The sequence below is a fragment of the Platichthys flesus genome, chromosome 18 (genome assembly GCF_949316205.1).
Source record: "Platichthys flesus chromosome 18, fPlaFle2.1, whole genome shotgun sequence".
Taxonomy (NCBI): domain Eukaryota; kingdom Metazoa; phylum Chordata; class Actinopteri; order Pleuronectiformes; family Pleuronectidae; genus Platichthys; species Platichthys flesus.
In genome coordinates, this window is record NC_084962.1 from 20561236 (window position 1) to 20579214 (window position 17979).

The 17979-nt window shown below is 46.9% G+C and overlaps 1 protein-coding gene across 2 annotated transcripts; it reads left to right on the forward strand.

Annotated features, from left to right (window-relative positions):
• The first annotated feature begins 209 nt into the window (after positions 1 to 209).
• On the forward strand, positions 210 to 15833 carry cd109 (CD109 molecule). 2 transcript variants are annotated; one of them, XM_062410947.1, is made up of 33 exons: positions 210 to 321; positions 2217 to 2377; positions 2508 to 2536; positions 2727 to 2963; positions 3092 to 3217; positions 3769 to 3808; positions 3898 to 3979; positions 4067 to 4160; positions 4490 to 4625; positions 4867 to 4976; positions 5085 to 5351; positions 5437 to 5538; positions 6289 to 6351; positions 6571 to 6744; positions 7262 to 7414; positions 7971 to 8060; positions 8402 to 8471; positions 8557 to 8665; positions 8779 to 8896; positions 9000 to 9113; positions 9816 to 10034; positions 10801 to 10942; positions 11527 to 11703; positions 11786 to 11867; positions 11955 to 12183; positions 12554 to 12725; positions 13333 to 13523; positions 13841 to 13993; positions 14483 to 14548; positions 14652 to 14788; positions 14877 to 15033; positions 15115 to 15217; positions 15396 to 15833. In XM_062410947.1, the coding sequence occupies exons 1-33, from the start codon at positions 251 to 253 to the stop codon at positions 15587 to 15589; spliced, it is 4368 nt and encodes a 1455-aa protein (XP_062266931.1). In that variant the 5' UTR covers positions 210 to 250; the 3' UTR covers positions 15590 to 15833. The 2 variants fall into 2 exon arrangements, with proteins under 2 accessions (XP_062266931.1, XP_062266932.1); XM_062410948.1 differs by having other exon boundaries at positions 8560 to 8665.
• Positions 15834 to 17979: the final 2146 nt, after the last annotated feature.

Consider the following 17979-nt stretch of genomic DNA (forward strand, 5'->3'; position numbering starts at 1 on the left):
ATGACAGCCGGAGATTCACAAACCGTCTTTATTCTGACTCATCACAAATCACATGTCTGGGACAAGTACCTCAAACAATCGACCTTGGCTCCAGAAGGAATCCTCCCCTGGGAGAATCCAGGTAAACTGACCCAGGCTCAGTGACTCAGGTGCGGGGGTGTGGTCGCTGCCTGTAGGTGTGAAGGGTGTCGCTGACTTCGTCCACTTCACCTTCAGACTCTGTGGAGCAGGTGCAGCTTGGTCCATCCAGATGGAGCGTCTCCAGGTGCTGGGATTCTTCAGCCTCTTCATCCTCCACGCTGCCCAGAGCTCCTCAAACAGGTAGACACAAACCTCACACACGTGTTGTTGATTTCACACAAATGATCCCACAAATAAATGAATGTTGACAAAAATATTTGGTGGTGTTAAATATGTTAAAGGAAAATATTTAACACCCCCGATGCTAATTCTCATTCTTGATTTTAAACCTCTAATCCTGTTAGACAAATATATTCACATTTTTCCTAATTTAATATTAAATGATCAAAATTGAAAAATAACACAAATCATTTGAAATATCACAAAGTCTATTCTTATCAGCACCAATTACTAAAATAAAAGACATTTTAATTAGATCATGACTTCATCAAAGTAGTAATGTTTTATTTTTCTTTCTTTTATCATTTTCTCTTGCTTCACACATCTCGATGAATTTTTATTTAAGACGAAAGATTTTCTTAATATTCAACAACACAAAAAAGTGAGAACAAATTAACAAACATAAAAAACCTGTTTCCATCTTGGTTCCTTGTGAAGGAATCTCACAAGTATTCAGTTTTAACTTTAAAAAAAGGCTCAGTCATTTCCAGAAACACCTATTCACTGTGATTTTGGTTAAATGTTTCTTAAATATGATGAAATATGAATCCACAGTGGGTGTTTATGAGTCAGATATGACTACAGACAACGCCTAAAGCAGGAAAACTGGTTTTTCGGGCAGTTGGAGGGCTGAATCCATCAGCACTCTCCAGGACTGCTTTGAAACAACAGCTTGGCAGATGTTCTGTGTTGCAGCTGATGGGGACATTAACGAATACACAGATACTGTCTCTTCATATATCTCCAAATGCATAGATGATGTTGTCCCTAGGGTCAGTGTCAGGACTTTCCCAAACCAAAAGGCCTGGGTAAATGTCCGTGCTAAGCTCAGAGCACGGTCCTCTGCCTATAAATCTGGTGACCCGGAGGTGTTGAGGAAGTCCAGATGTGACCTGCGGGGGGGGGGGGGGGGGGGGGGGGGGCCATCAGAGATGGAAAAAGTGACTTCAGGGACAAGCTGGAATCCAACTACCTCAGCCCTGACCCCCCGGGCTTGTGGGGTGGCCTGCGACACATCACTGGCTACAAAGGGAGAAGTAGCAGTGATGATCAGCTTGCTGCCTCCTACCTGATGACCTCACCACCTTCTACTCACGGTTTGAAGCAGCCAACATCCTAACATCCACGAGACAGGCTGAGGACCGAGACGATGACTGCACTCTGTCCCTGAACCGGGCTGACGTGAGGCGAGAGCTTCAAAGAGTGAAGCCTCGAAAGTCATCTGGGGCCGATGGAGTTCCAGGCCGTGTCCTCAGGGGGTGCACCGACCAGCTAGCGGAGGTCTTCACCTCCATATTCAACCTCTCCCTTCAACTGTCAACAGTCCCCTACTGCTTCAAGCAGGCCACCATCATCCCCATACCCAAGAAACCAACCATCACCTGCTCAGACGACTACCGCCCTGTAGCACTGACCTCCACCCTCATGAAGTGCTTCGAGCGGCTGGTCAACACCCACCTATGCTCCACCCTTCCTGACGCCCTTGACCCCTCCCAGTTTGCATACCGCCCCAACCGATCCACGGACGACAATAAACTTTGATTTGATTTGATTTGATGAGACATCATCAGACTTGCCCTCAAACTAAAATGTCCTAAAATAGTGCAGAGTAAAGATTATTCAGATTATTCAGATTATTCAGATTATTTTCACCAAACATTTGTCTCCTGAGTTTCCTCGTGTCCGAGTCTCACCACTTCGCCGTTGTCACTGAAATAAAAAATGACAATGTTTTTAAAATGCATCGGTTGAAATGTTTGTGACTTTTTAACCGTTTTAAGCTACAAAAGTATTTGATCTTCAGAGTTCTCAAAGTTCCGTGTTCATGTGTCAAACTGGTTTGTGTGTCTTGTCAGCTCTCAGCCCGTGTACCTGCTGCTGGTTCCCAGGACCCTTCGCTCCGGAGTCCCAGTGTCTCTGAGCGTCTCCGTCCTCAGCGAGGCCGAGGTCCTGGTGTCTGCTCACATCCTCCATGGAGACCAGACGCTGTCCTCGGCGTCCACCACTGTGGGAGGAGGTCAGTGATCACCAGACTGGGAAGATAGTGGTTTATGAATGTGTGGATGGGTACCTCACTGGTCCTCTGCTGCTCTGAGATCTGTTTGGTTTCTCATTGGGAAATGATTTGACGTCTGTTTCCTTTGAAGGTTCAACTGAGCTGCTGACGATGCCTCCAGTGAGTCGATACAACTTCCCTTCAGATTTCACTTTCTATATTTCTAACTTTGCTTTTAGTTATAACTTTTCTATATGATTCTCATTCTGCATGAATCTAAGATTTATAAGATATAGGAGAGGTTCAGGAAACTGTCTGTAGCATTTCTCCACTGTGATGACATCTCATTTCCTGTGTCACCTCCCGTCAGATCCTCAAGAGCGACTCCAGCTCCAAGATCCCCTACATCCTGGAGGTCAAAGGTCACGTGGGGACCCTCCAATATTTCTTCAACTCAACAGAGCTGCGCTTTGACTCCAGAAGCGTCTCCAGCTTCATCCAGACGGACAAACGGAACTACCTGCCCAGGCAGGCGGTGAAGATCCGAGTGGTTTCCATCTATCCTGATGGGAAACCGTGCCTCAGCTCCGTGGACGTCACAGTCTCAGTGAGTCCGACGTCAGAGTGTTCACCAGAAGTCACTGCGTCTCGAAGTGTCGCCATGTCCCTCAGGACCGATTTATTGTATCACAAAAATGCCAATTTAATTTTCTGTCCCTGTCCTTTCTGATCCAGGATCCGAGAGGCAACCTGCTGAGACAGTGGTTGTCCATGGACGGCGTCCTGGGCGTCGTGTCCACAGAGTTCCAGCTGTCTGAGAACCCTCCTCTGGGAGAGTGGACCATCGGAGCCACAGTCGATGTGAGTGTGTGAGATGATCCTCAGCAGGGTTTCATGAAGCTCTGTCAAGTCTGAGGCCACAGAGGAACTCTCACGAGGAGAGAGCGACCTGCAGAGCATCCTCGTTCTTCTCTTGTTACCAGATTCTTTAACTTGTGAGGATTTTAAATTCAATGAGATGAAGTTTGAGTTTAGTTTTCAAATAAAACAGGTGATTTATTGAAGATTTGAAACTTGGAATTCATAATTTGTTGATTAAATTGGATTTACTGGATGAGTCATTGGACTCCACTGCAGCAGCTGCTTGTTTCCTCTGAGAGGTTTCAGTTCCTCAACCCTTTAGATTCACCGTCTCCTTTGAAACGTGTCTTCAGATTTTACAGCCCTGAGGTCAGATGTGAGAAACTGAAGCTAGAGGTAGAAATTATCTTTTCTTTTTTATCTCATAAACTGAATGTGGGGCCTGAAGTTAGATTTCCTCAGCGTGGGGAAACTCTGGAGCCTTTAAAGTGTGAGAAGGTTTCCGGAGGATGTCAAGTGTTTAATCAAGTGTTGAATTGTTTGATTGACAGGGTGTTTCAAGCAAGACGAACATCACCGTGGCTTATTATGGTCTGTACACTTTCACACATCTACAGGCCTCTTTTGGTTTTGCTATGAAAGCTGTGATCTGATCCTGAACGTCCTGTGTCTGTTTGCAGTGCTGCCAAAGTTTGAGGTGAAGCTGGACGTCCCACAGGTCGTCTTACAGAACGAGTCTCTGTCCGGCTCCGTCACTGCAGAGTGAGGACCTGGTCTCATTCAGGGACGTTCGATTCCTTCATCAACTCGTCTGTATTCTCATGATCTCATTTCATATCGTGTCCTCAGGTACATGTACGGGAAACCTGTCCAAGGACGCATGTCTCTCACCTTCTTCCACCACTTCCATGGGGGTGTAGACACGTACAATCAAAGTGGAGAGGTATGATATTTATAGATTTGTATATTAAATATTCATCTGACAAACGAAATTGAATAAATAATCAAGACCCACTGAATAAACCCAACATGCAGAGTTCTTTAAAACTAATTTTACCTCTCATTTAATATTTACAGTTTTCATCACTTAATTTGATAAACGTTAAGGCCAACTCGTTGCTGGTTATTGGAATATTAAATGTGTTTATTTAAATATATAATACTCCTGAGCACATCACCTCAACATCTGGTACCTGGAGGTTTGTAGGATGTTTTCTCGACTGAAGAACAGATGAAGTGACCATGAAAACCTTCCTGGTTGAATCTCTTTAGTTTGAGGGCACAGAAGAGTTCAGCTTCTCTCTCCCCGGCTGGAGGAGCAGACCAGCTGTGGAGATGGATTTTTATGAAGGATTCATGGAGGAGCCGTTTCTCACCGTCGTGGTGAACGTGACAGAACATCTCACAGGTAAATCTTTCTACTTCCACACCAGAAACACAGACTTCCCAGAATTATTCTTAAGCAAATTGCTCCACAATAACTTATCATTGATGATCTGAATCTGTATTTCTGGAGTTTGTTCTGTTCTCGGGGATCTGGTGATTCTTGTCATGTGACGCATCATGAATTCAGGTTTGGTTTTGAAGCCTCCTCCGATTTGACTGATGCTGTGTTTTATTGATTATTGTTTTGTCCTCCTGTCTTTCAGGTCTCACCTATAACACTTCGGCCATTGTGTCTCTGGCACAACACAAATATAAACTTTCCTTTCACGGCTATTCCAAAACGTTGAAGCCCTCATTAACGTTCACTGCCATGGTAAGGATCAATAATCTCTCCTGACCCGTGAAATACATTTTACAATCTGTTTTAAATCATAACGTTTTAAGCTTATTCCCAGTAGCTGACGATTTCTTCACGTTGTAGCTGAAGATATCAACATACAACGACCAGCCGCTGTCCCCGGAGGATCGGAGGAACCTGGTTCAGGTGTCGGTGCTGCAGAGGAAGCAGAGTCTCTGGGACTGGAAAAGGGACGAGATGTTAGAGATGAGGCCTCGTGTGTCCAACATGTCGGGTCCTCAGATCCCAGAGGAGATGCCACCTAAAGAAATGGAGTTTCCAGTTCCTGCAGATGGAGTCATCCCGCTCCACGTCCTGGTCCTGAATGAAACTGATACAGTCATCATTGTTGTGAGGGCCAAACGCAGCTTTAATGTCCGCCACAGAGATGCAGGACTTTTCTATGAAATCATTTCATGTGTTCCTTTGTTTTCAGGCATCTTTTGTGGACGGCCACAGAATTCTGCAGCTCTACAGGAGCTACACGTCCCCCAGTCACACGTACCTGCAGATCCAGGAACCCTCCAGCGCGGCCGAGGTGAACGCTCGAGTCACATGATTCCTCTTGTTTGTGAGAAGTGAAGAAGAAATGTTTCCTCTTGTTTGTGAGAAGTGAAGAAGAAACGTTTCCTCTTGTTTGTGAGAAGTGAAGAAGAAACGTTTCCTCTGGTTTGTAAGAAGTGAAGAAGAAACGTTTCCTCTGGTTTGTGAGAAGTGAAGAAGAAACGTTTCCTCTTGTTTGTGAGAAGTGAAGAAGAAACGTTTCCTCTTGTTTGTGAGAAGTGAAGAAGAAACGATTCCTCTTGTTTGTAAGAAGTGAAGAAGAAACGTTTCCTCTGGTTTGTGAGAAGTGAAGAAGAAACGTTTCCTCTTGTTTGTGAGAAGTGAAGAAGAAACGTTTCCTCTGGTTTGTAAGAAGTGAAGAAGAAACGTTTCCTCTTGTTTGTGAGAAGTGAAGAAGAAACGTTTCCTCTGGTTTGTAAGAAGTGAAGAAGAAACGTTTCCTCTGGTTTGTAAGAAGTGAAGAAGAAATGTTTCCTCTTGTTTGTGAGAAGTGAAGAAGAAACGTTTCCTCTGGTTTGTGAGAAGTGAAGAAGAAACGATTCCTCTTGTTTGTAAGAAGTGAAGAAGAAACGTTTCCTCTGGTTTGTGAGAAGTGAAGAAGAAACGTTTCCTCTTGTTTGTGAGAAGTGAAGAAGAAACGTTTCCTCTGGTTTGTGAGAAGTGAAGAAGAAACGTTTCCTCTGGTTTGTAAGAAGTGAAGAAGAAACGTTTCCTCCTCTTTCAGGTCGGTTCTCCCGTCCATCTGCACATCCAGCAGAACTTTCCAACAACGGAGATTCAATACATCGTGAGAAACTTTTTATTTAAGTGCGACTAAGAATTTAATTTAATGTATCTGTTTTTATGTTTTCAAAAGCCATCTAGTTTTGTTCTGCTCTTTGTTTTCTTTATGTTAAACTATTATACGCAATGATTAGTAATCGTGCAGTAGACAGTTTTAAACCTCAGATGTCCGTCTATACATCGGACCGCTCTGAGTGATTCTTTCCACCTGTGTCCCGTGCAGGTGATGTCCAGAGGTCAGGTGGTCTCTACAGGTCAGGGCTCCGGTGACCTGACGCTGACCCCTGAGACCTCCTGGGCTCCTCTGGCCTGTGTCCTCGTCTTCTGTGTCCGTCCTGACGGGGAGATCGTCAACGATGTGCTGCAGCTGCCAATCAAACCAGCTCTACACAACCAGGTGAGGTGTCACTGGATTGAAAGAGATGTTTCAGTTCAGAGTGAGAATCTGAGAATGTAATGGAAGTGGAAACACCGGTGAACTGAAGGTGAGACTTGAGAACTGGAGCTTCATTATATCTGGGATTAAACTCTGAACCTCAACTAGTTTCCAGAGCTTCAGGAGGAAACGGATTCTAATAATACGATCACTTAAGAAAAGACTTGAAGCGGTGACAGAGCTGAAAACCACTGAAGGGAAACTTTTACTTTGAGGTTCTACAGTCGCTATTTGTCGAAGGATAAACTCTAAATTGAGAAACCGAGGTAATTCGTCTAATTCGGATTTTGGATTTTCCTTCATCTTCAAAATAAAGTCCACTACTCCAAACTAACTCCATTGAGCATTGTTGCTTCTTGATTCAATATAAACAGAGAGTAGCTCCAGGTCCCAGTTCACATGAAGCCTTTTGAACTGGTTTGATTTCCACCAGCCGGTGTGTGAAGGTATCTGATGATGTCACCGATGTGGCCGGCAGGTCTCTCTGAGCTGGAGCCAGGCGGTGACGCAGCCCGGGGGTGAGGTCACACTCCGGGTGGGGGTGGCGGAGCCCGGCTCGCTGGTCGGGATCCTGGTGGTGGACAAGGCCACGCGGGGGGGGGGATCCGACAACGACATCACCAAGACGAGGGTGAGAACCACAGGCCGTGCACTTTACGGTTTTATTATGAAATCTATTGACTCATCAATCTTCAGTGCAGATGAACCAGGGTTCTGACTTCACTCCTCATCAGACTATAACACAAACTATGACTGTTTATTGTACAACTGTACAACATGAGGTGACTGATAGAAATTAAAAACATTGAATTTAGTCTTGGATGATTTGAACTGAACCAAATCTGCAGAATATCAAAAACACTAATAACCAACAACACAATAAGAGTGTTAACACAATGCCAGTGCTGGTGACTTGTCGACTGGTTTTAAAGACGTGTGTAGCTCATGTAACACTTAGTTTACAAAGGTCCATCATGTGGTTTCTGCAGGTTTGTCTCACTTTACTATTTTCAAACAGTCTCCAGATGCTTCACACCCATATCGCTCCTGTAGTATGAAACCCAATCCACCGACCCAGTATCCCTTCTGACCCAGAGCCCCGGTCAGACTGGTCCCTCACAATACCAGTCCCCTGTGTGTGTCTGTGTTTGTCTGCTGGAACAATGAGGATGTTGTTGCTCTCACAGGTGATGGAGCAGATGAGGCAGTTCAGCGTTTCCCCGGCTGACGCCTTCTCTGACAGGTGGACAATGGGAGATCCGGCCTCTGTCCTCAAGGTGGGTCCTGATTGGAGGAGGTGCACAAGCTGCCATGGGGAGTGGAACTGCCGGTGGAAATCATATTCAGTTTCAAAAAGAAAGAATTTATCATAAATTCTCTCCCCTGAAAAATAAGTTTTCACCAAAAAGTCAGTTTTTCAAACAATGTTCAAGTTCTGATGCTTTTTAAAGTTCTGTGTCCACGAAGGAAAAGAAAATATTTGACAATAGCTTGTTTTTATGATATAGTTATTAGTCTGTAGTTTGTTTTATTGATTTCTTGATTTAGCTGTTTTCTTTGATCCTGTGAGAACGTGGTCCGAGGCGTCTGTGGTGAACTGTTTCTCGTCTCTGCTCAGGTCTGTGATTTCGTGGCTCTGACCGACGCCAGTTTACACGGGATGAAAAATCCACCTTGGCCCATGTTTCGTAAGTTTTAAAATGAATGTTACTTAAATATCACAACTGTGACGACTTGTGAAGCTAATAGAACTGGTGCTCCTCTTCTCCACAGCAGGGGAGGACATGTTCATGTTCCAGAACGAGGATCCAGAGATGCAGCCGGATCCACGAGAGCGCCTGAACTTCCCAGAGACCTGGATGTGGCTGGACACCAACGTGAGGTGGGTCTTCTCTGTCTGAGCAGCTTCTCTTAGACATCATGTTCAGAGACTTGTGTTTAGACATTTATTATATTAACATTAGAAACTGAGGACATTTCATTCTTCTTCTCCAGTGACTCGGTCACAAAGGAGCTGAGGGTCACTGCACCAGACAGCATCACCACCTGGGTCGCCACCGCCTTCGTCATGTCGGAGAAGCTGGGACTGGGCGTGGTCCAGGAGCCTGCCGAGGTAAGTCCATCAAAGCCCTGTGGTCGGACTTCAGTCCTGTCCCTTGTCTGTCCCTGTCCCTGTTGTGTTGTCCTCTGACGGTTTCCATGTGGCCTTCCTGCAGCTCACGGTGTTCCAGGAGTTCTTCCTGTCCCTGAACCTGCCGGCGTTCATCATCCGAGGAGAGGAGGTGGTGCTGGAGATCATCCTGTTCAACTACCTGCTGCAGGACCTGGAGGTCAGTGCTGCCCCCCCCCGCTCATTTGGAGAAACAACCATCTGAGCTCAGGGTTAGAGACGGATTGGTTCTGACCTGTAGAACAAGAAATGATGAACAAGCCCCCGACAGTTAAACACAACGTCACATGTACAGGCTCCACACCTGTCTGTGTGTACTGGTTTCATCTTGTGTACTGGTTTCATCTTTGTATGACCCTGGCTGATTGTAGAGACATGAGGGTGATAAACGACTCAATCCAAAGCCCAGTTTAGATTTGATAATAACATCCGTCCTGTTATGAGTGAATACATTTGAATATTCAAGTGTATTCACTTTAGAACCTTGAGTCTATTATTCCCCTGAAGTTCAGTGGTTCTGATATCAGGTTCTGAAGGTGGAGCTGTGTGAGATCCTGTGATTTAAGAATGTAGGTCCCTGAATCCTGACGCTGGACAAACAGGACGTGTCTGATTCTATCAGAGTCAACATGTGAGCGGCAGGAGTCTGGTTACTGGTGGAAGTCTCTGTGGATGGTCTGGTTCCAGTGGTTCCACACCTTCCTCTGTTCCCTCGGAGGAACTGATCCAAACTGAACCTCGATAAAAGACATTAAATCACGTTTGATCTGATATTTGGTTTCACCAGCGAGCTCCTTTGTCCCTCCACACTTTGTGCTCAGCTGAACCGGATCTGGGCGGATGCTCCGTCTCTTTGTTTCAGGTCATGGTGACGGTGGCGCAGAGCGACACCTTCCAGTTCGTCTTCCCGGACGTGGAGGGCCTCTCCATGCCCGGCATCCGGCGGCTGTCCATGCGGAGCCAGAGCGGGGGGGCCGTCCTCATTCCCATCAAGCCACTGGTCCTCGGGGAGATCCCAGTCTCTGTGAAGGCCAAGTCGCACGCGGCCTCAGACTTCGTGCGCAGGACGCTGCTCGTCAAGGTGCGTGAGGAACAAGAGCTTCTTATTAACAAAGGTTTGATCCTCAGGTGTGAACAGGTGGATTCTGTTTTACTCTCACAACATGTTGTGTATTAAAGCTTTTGACACAACAGTTAGATTCTATAAATGCTTAGACCAGTGGAAAGGGCTGGACTGGTGTGGAGACCCAGCACCCGGTTCAGATTCTGACTCACATTTTAGATGATATGTGGGTTTGGGTCGGGTTCTGTCACGTTGGCTGATTTTCATCTTGTTTTCAACACTAATATTAAAATAAGTTTGATCAGAGGAAACGTCTCTGCTGGGCCTGGGTGTGTTCAGACAGAAGCATGTGACCTGTGTTGTTTCCTACATGTTTATAACGACAGGTATCCAGACCACAGCCGAGCTTCTGAAGGAGTTAAAGCTTTGTTTCTGATAGTTGGGCTGTTTCTCTATCAAAGGGGGGGGGAATTGTCCAGAAGTTTGAGTCAAATCATGAAAACTGTGTTTGATCTTTTTCTGTCTGTGTTTGTTAAACTTGAGACCCTCAGGTCCGTGGGCCTGGTTCTGGTCCAGCGTGGATCAGATCTTCTCTTATGAGCAGAACCAGTTTCCATCAGTCAGGGTTTCAGCGTCTTGCTCAACAACACATCCCCAGTGGGAATTGAACCTTTCACGTGGTGTTGATCAGGGTTCTCGTCAAACAGCTGCAAAACAAACCGAGGAATCCAATCTGCTGAGTTTCCAGAAGCATCTCTCACCAGCTCTGTGTGTGTGGTTTCAGGCTGAAGGGATCGAGCAGACCTTCTCGTCCTCGCTGCTGTTGGAGGTTTCTCCGTCTCAGTCGAGGGTCTCCTCACACGTGGCCTTCAGCTTACCAGCAGATCTGGTGCCGGGCAGCCAGAGAGCGGAGGTGACGGTGATCGGTACGTAGACACAAGGAGGACAGTGGGATCTGGATCTGAGTCCAAGCAACTCATTCAAAACCCTCAAACAGGTCGGGTTCTACAGTCACATCCTGATGGAAGCTTCTCAGTGTGTGAACAGCTGACATCAAATTCAGCTTAAACATTTTTCAATAACATTTCATAATGATTCAACGCACATTTCAAACAGACATTTAGCAGTTAAAAACCTTTTTCAAGAAAAATAAAAGAATAAAAAGAGCAGAATATAAGAGGGAACAGGAATAAATCTGTATAGAGCTAAATAAAATAAATTCAATGATGGTAGAACCACAATGGATAATTTAAATCTGTTTGACCTGACACTTTCCAAACTAAACAAACCTCCACCAGCTGTGCAGAGTGTTCACAGACTCTGCTTCATTCCCAAAAGTCAAATCCCTCATGAACAGAATCTCAAATGGAACAAGAACACGAGATCGAACCTGAGACTCAAACGGGTCGAGAGCTGCAGATTCCTCCGATCTCTCACTGCTCTGCTGCTCCACCCAGACTGATCATGTGACTGATCATGTTTTCTGTGATCGTTGTTTTCCTGGCTGCAGGCGACCTCCTCGGCCCCTCCCTCAGCGGCCTGGACTCTCTGATCCAGATGCCGTACGGCTGTGGCGAACAGAACATGATCAACTTGGCTCCGAGCATCTACGTCCTGCAGTACCTGAACGCCACGGGCCAGGCCGACCCGGCCACCACGGCCCGGGCCACCGGCTACATGCTGACAGGTAGGGCCCGGACCTGGAGCCAGTCCGACCTTTGACCTCTCGTCACACTAAATCTGCGTTTAACCGCTGCTGCTTCCCTCAGGCTACGAGCGGGAGCTGACCTTCCAGAGGGCGGACAACTCCTTCAGTGCGTTCGGAGACCGCGACTCCTCCGGAAGCACCTGGTGAGTTCATCAAGTCCTTTAAAGTGTTGAATTCAAAATGTGGACAGGAAACCAGCGGTGACGAAGGGGGCGTGTTCTCGTCCTCAGGCTGAGCGCTCTGGTGCTGAGGTGCTTCCTGCAGGCGCGCTCCTTCATCCCCATCGACCAGCACGTGCTGCAGGGGACCGCCACCTGGCTGGTCGCCCAGCAGGGGGCCGACGGGAGCTTCCTGGAGGTCGGCCGGGTCATCCACACCGAGCTCCAGGGAGGTCAGGACAGTCCCGTGTCCCTCACTGCGTACGTCCTCATCGCGCTGCTGGAGGACGACAGCATCAAGGTCCGAGTCCTTCAGCCTCTTCTGATGGCTTCTTGTGTGGGAGGGGAATTCATTAGAACTTGGAAACTTTAGAAAGGTTTAAAATGAGCTTTTTGTCTTTTAACCTTTTCAGCACCGATCTCTCTACAGAGAAGGAAACTTAAACATTAGCAGCCTTTGTCTTTGAGCTCAGTTTGGAACAATCGTCCCGTTGTGATTTTAATCTTTGATTCCTCTCGTCTGTTTCTCCACGGTGATCAATAAAGTTTGATCATAGTTTCCAGCCTGTCAAAACACATGAGTGGAAGTTGAACAAACCGAAGTGACCTTTACAAAATAATGAATCCTCATAACCCTGCTCTCCGGTGTGTCCCTGCTCTCCTTCTGCCAGGCTCAGATGGGGACCCAGGTGTCCTCGGCGTTGATGTTCCTGGAGACTCGTCTGGCTCTGGGAGTCTCCAGCAGCTACAGCCTCAGTCTGCTCGGCTACGCTCTGGCTCTGTCCGGCAGCGCCAGCGCCGCCACGGCCGTCAGCCAGCTGATTGGACGAGCCCAGATGACCGGTACGACATCAGAGTGTGACACTTCAGGAAGAACCAATGAAATGAGAGGATCTGTCATGTCTGCATTAAAAGCATCTATTGTTAGAAACACTATCTTAGTGATGTTTTCACTAGTGTCTCATCTAAAGTGGACGACTTGTTTACTTGATACGAATTGGTCCTTTATATGTAAATACTTTATATTTAATTACTTTATATTTACTTCTGGAGCAGGTCCTCTCTACGAAGGCAGCCATGTTTTTTACAGTAGCACAGACTGGTCAAACTAAACCTTCAAATTGAATGATGACTTAAGCTTCCAGATGTTCTCTGTCATGTATGGAGGGGGGGGTCGTTGAGGGGTATTAAGCTGCAACATAACAGTTCACCACTAGATGTCACTAAATCCTACACACTGAACTTTTAAACCTGCAGCCGGGATGCCATTAGCTTAGCATAAAGACTGTAAGTGGATGGAAATGGCTAGCCTGACTCTATGCAGAGTTCCAGTTCACCTAAATCTCTATTATATTGTTAATTCTGTAAACAGACACTTTCCTCTGTCTCTGAAAGTGTCAGTGACCGAGCTTTGGGTCAGACTGTGACGTGTCCCTCTCTCTGTGGACAGACGGCGTCCCGGCCTGGTCGTCCCCGGACGCCGGCCTGTCGGCCTCGTGGCAGCCGCGCTGTGCAGACATCGAGATGTCGGCCTACCTGCTGCTGACTCTGCACAGACTGGGTCGCATGGAGGAGGGCGTCGGCCTCCTCAAGTGGCTCAGTCGCCAGCGGAACCACCGCGGAGGATTCGGAAGCACTCAGGTCTGAGAAATGATTACTCACAGGTCAAAGGTCAGGGTGACGTGTGGATCAGATGTGCTGAGGTCGTTGCTTTTAGCTCGAGCACCTGTCGGTTCATTTCTTTTTCAATTCAAATTAATCTTAAAGTAAAAAAATAAACTCATATCAGCAGACTCCAGTAAACCTGAAGGATGAAAGATGAATCTAACAATTACTTTCAGGTGCCAAATGCAAATTCACTTTATTTGTTGCATAATATAAATCTATTTTCTCGGTGGTGTTTTTCTGCTGCTCTATAAGTGAATGAATCCTCTGATGTCTCTTCTTCCGTCTCTCAGGACACGATCGTCGCCCTCCAGGCCTTGTCCACGGTCGCAGCGTCCAGCGGCTCGCACCACTTCGACCTCAACGTCCAAGTGACCTCGGAGTCGACCGCCGTGGCCTCGTTCCACATCCACCAGAGCAACTACATGCTGCTGCAGAGTCAGCAGGTACACAAGGTCGAGTCCGGTCGCACTGAGCCGGTTAAACACTGGACACTTTCCAAAGTGGACAAGAGAAGCCGGGGTTCGAACCACCGACTTTTTGATTAGTCGACAACTAGATCCACATTTGGCCTTGCTCAGAAAACATACATTGTGTCCAGAGGGGGCGCCAGACAAAGAGAAGAGGTTGTTCCATGTGGAAGCAAAATGTTGAACTAATTAAAACTCTTAACTGTCTTTCAAGAGAAAATAAAGTTTAAAGCTCATTGTCATTAATCAGGACTTTTAATATCATCATAGTTCAATAGAACCAGATGAGGTCAAACTCAAGTCGTCTCTATCACCTGCTGCAAATCATATTAAACTGGTTTTACTTTTATTTAAAGTCTCAGTTAACAAAATTCTCCATTTAACGTTTAAACCAGATTCTCATCTTAAAACTCTGTTGAGTTTAAGTTAACGTTAAGAACTGACTGGTGTCTCCTGTGATTCCAGGTGCAGCCACAGGGGGAGCTGCTGCTGAATGTGACGGCCGAGGGGCGGGGCCTGGCTCTGTTTCAGGTACAGAGACGAACTTTTTATCTTTTCTCTTTAAGCTTTACACTTTTCCAACTCTTATTGTATAAAGTTCTAAATGGTACGACTTCCTGTCTCGTCCCCTCAGCTCACCGTGTTCTACAACATCAGGAGCGAGAAGCTGATGAGGAGGAGACGAGAGGTGGACGTGCACGAGGCCTTTCACCTCCTCACGGATCTGAGGGACCTGGACGCGACCTCCTCACACCTGGAAGTCTGCAGCAGGTATTTGAAAACAAGAGATGTGAGTGAAACGAATCGTCCACGAGGGAGAAGCAGCTGTTGAGTGTTTGTGGCTCCGCCCCCTCTGCAGCCTGTCGGAGCATCACGGTCTGAATGCGACGGGCATGGCCATCCTGGAGGTGGCGCTGCTGAGCGGCTTCACCGTGGCACCGGGCGCCATCCAGACGGACGAGGTCATCAAGGCGGTGGAGATGCAGCCGGGGAAAGTCATCTTGTACCTGGACTCTGTACGTGTCAACACACAACACACTCTACCACGACTCACTGTTACACACTACACACAAGTTAGAATGTTGACGTGTTTCCAGGTGACCACGGACGAGATGTGTGTTTGGATTCCGATGAACATGGAATTTAAAGTCGCCAAAGTGCAGGAGGCGACTGTTTCCCTCTACGATTATTATGAACCAAGTAAGAACCAGTTCAAAGTTTTCATCTGTGGATAAACATCTAGATAACAATCAGTTCGGTGTAGATCCGTCCCTGCTCGAGTTATTTTGTACACACACACAGACACACACTAAGGTGCAGAGGCTAGTCAGTGTAAACAAAGGCCTGAAGAGTTAATTCTGAACGGTGACTCTTCCAGGACGGAGGACGGTGAGGACCTACATGTCTGAGAAGAGGAACTCCATGTCCTCCTGCTCCTTCTGTGGGGACGACTGCAGCGAGTGTCGAGCGGACGACCGCCCCCCAGGAAGTTCCTCATCGAGCAGCAGCAGCAGCTTCCTGCTGCTCTTCATCCCAGCGGCTCGGCTCCTCCTCTTCCTCCTCAACCTGTAAACAGTCAGAGTTCAGGATGAGATGTTAAAAGTGATCACATGTGACCTGACTTGTTATTCTCCCTTTACTCAAACGTGTTCTTAGTTTGTTTCCATATTCAAACTCATCACATGAAATATATTTGCATTATGTTAGAAGTGGGTGTGGCTTCGACAAGTCTCCAGGTTTTAATCAGGTGTCCCTGTGTATTTTTAAATTGCTAAATATTTGTCAATTCAAATAAAGTAATTCTTTAAGATTTTAATTTGTCTCGTTTCCTTTAAAACACTTTCACCTGTTTCACTCGACCAGTGTTCACTCGTTCTATCGTTCTGGATCCTTGTCTAGTTCCATTCATCGGTACAAACCCACCTGCAGGGGGAGCCAGAGGACACAGCGTCACTTTAACGCTCAAAGCTTCTTTAGTTTGAGCCGCTCAGTTCATCGGATCCTCTGCGCTCGCTGCTGACCCCTCAGCTGGAGACTGTCTGAGATCCTGAGGAACTGAACTGGTCCCAGCCTCAAAGGGACTGTACCATAACAACCTACTCAAGTCATTTCCCTGGGGGGGGGGGGGGGGGGGGGGGTCCTGGCCCCCGGGTGGAGAACCAGCTGGGACGGAGCCAAAGTCGGAGGTAAATCTGCAGCGAACAATCAATTTGAAATATTTACTCTGTGGACTTCAGGTCTCCAACTGTGGCCGTGACGAGAGAGGCGTCCCAACACGAGCGGCACATGAAGGTCGCTCGTTAATCTCTCCTCTGGAGCAGCTCGGCTGCCTGATGCTGCAGCAGCTCCATAAATCCCTGCGACAAAGTGATGGAAGCATAAACGTTAACGACGCTGCCTCATGACTTCAAAGATCTTGCGATGATGGACAGCTTGAACTCTCAAACAGCCGAGGATATCCGACCCACATGTGGAGGGGGGGCCCAGGGGGGGTCCATGCCCCCGACCCTCTGGCTTTTATGGCCTCACACGCTCTGCCTCCTTACTGCTGACCTGAGGTCACTGAGCCAGGTCCCCTCTGAGGAGACGTGCACCAAGTACAGTGTGAGGGTTTGATCCAGAATATCTCAGATAGAAAAGACCTGAGCAGAGTGAGGGATTGGAGGCCCCGCCCATGCAGGCCCACCTCCAATCACAAGTCAGTCTCAGCTGTCAATCATGACGTCTAAGCCTATTTTTATATAATTAAAACCAAACTGATTAGAAACATGAACAACATCAGTGTGATAAGAACTGAGCAGAATTTATATTTCTGATTTGCACTTTGATTTATTTTCTTTTATTTGGTGGATGTCCCATCTGCTAACAGGGAGCAGACAGGTTCATGGTCTGTACCGCGGCCAGCCACCAGGGGGAACTAGCAGCCTACAGCCTGTGACAGTCGGTGCGAGATGGAGAACTGTGTGTTTCACTGAAGGTGTTGTGTTACATCACTGTGGACAGATTGAATCCTTGTGCTCATCACTCAGGCTTCAGTGTGTATCGGATCCTGTCTGAATGTAAACACGAGCGCAGCAGCTCCAACCAGCTCCCCCCCCCAGCGCCATCTGTCAGCGAGCAGGTCTGAGCCACATGCACGTTCCGTCAACACGTGCACTGCAGACCACGCTGCTTCTCATGGACATCAAACAATGCAAGAAGGTCACAGCTCCAGCGCTGGAGCTACCACATCTCAAGAGCTCGCCCTGGACCATGGACCCGAGTCATCTGGTCCCCATCAGCCTCTGGACCAGAGAAGATGTTTCTGTTGGAGTAAAACCTGAGGATTCACTGAGAGGAAGGAAAAGACCTTTTGTTCCCGAGCAGACGAAAAACAAGAAGAAGAACGACTGGAATTTCTACTGAGCACGTGACAGAAGAACATTCCCACGACCTGTTTGAGAATAACACTGTTGTGATGTTTGTTCTCATCTGAACCTTCTCTGGTTCCCTTTAGAACACGAAGCATTAATATGATTCTATTTCATATGTAGATGATGTGGAACAGGTTGAGACTGAAACGTGAACGTGTCAACATGAAGTCACATGTGACTCATATCAGACATTTTCTTTGGTGTTTCAGGTTATTAATAACAGAAAATCTCATTTGTTTGAGCTGCTTGTTTTGGCCTCAGATGGAAATGAGTCTAAGTGACATGTTTACAGTGTTAGAAAGGAAAAAGTTGCTCTTTTGAAAAATGGGGATATTTGTCCCCATGTGTAAGTTTCTTCTTACTCTTTGACAAAGTGACAGAGAAATGTCTCTGCACATTATTTCAGAACTACTTCAGATTTAGTCTCATTCCAACGTCTTCATGTGCAGGTGAAGTTCTGAACCTTTCCACTAGATGGCAGGTTTGCTTCAGGATAAAGAGGGATGAACTTTTCAAGGAGCAACTTTCCATGACAGCAGGGAAACGACA

Coding starts and splice junctions, on each gene's coding strand:
- cd109 (XM_062410947.1), top strand. CDS start 251: ATGGAGCGTCTCCAGGTGCTGGGATTCTTCAGCCTCTTCATCCTCCAC. Junction 2,964..3,091: donor CCGTGGACGTCACAGTCTCA/GTGAGTCCGACG, acceptor TTTCTGATCCAG/GATCCGAGAGGCAACCTGCT. Junction 8,061..8,401: donor ATCCGGCCTCTGTCCTCAAG/GTGGGTCCTGAT, acceptor GTCTCTGCTCAG/GTCTGTGATTTCGTGGCTCT.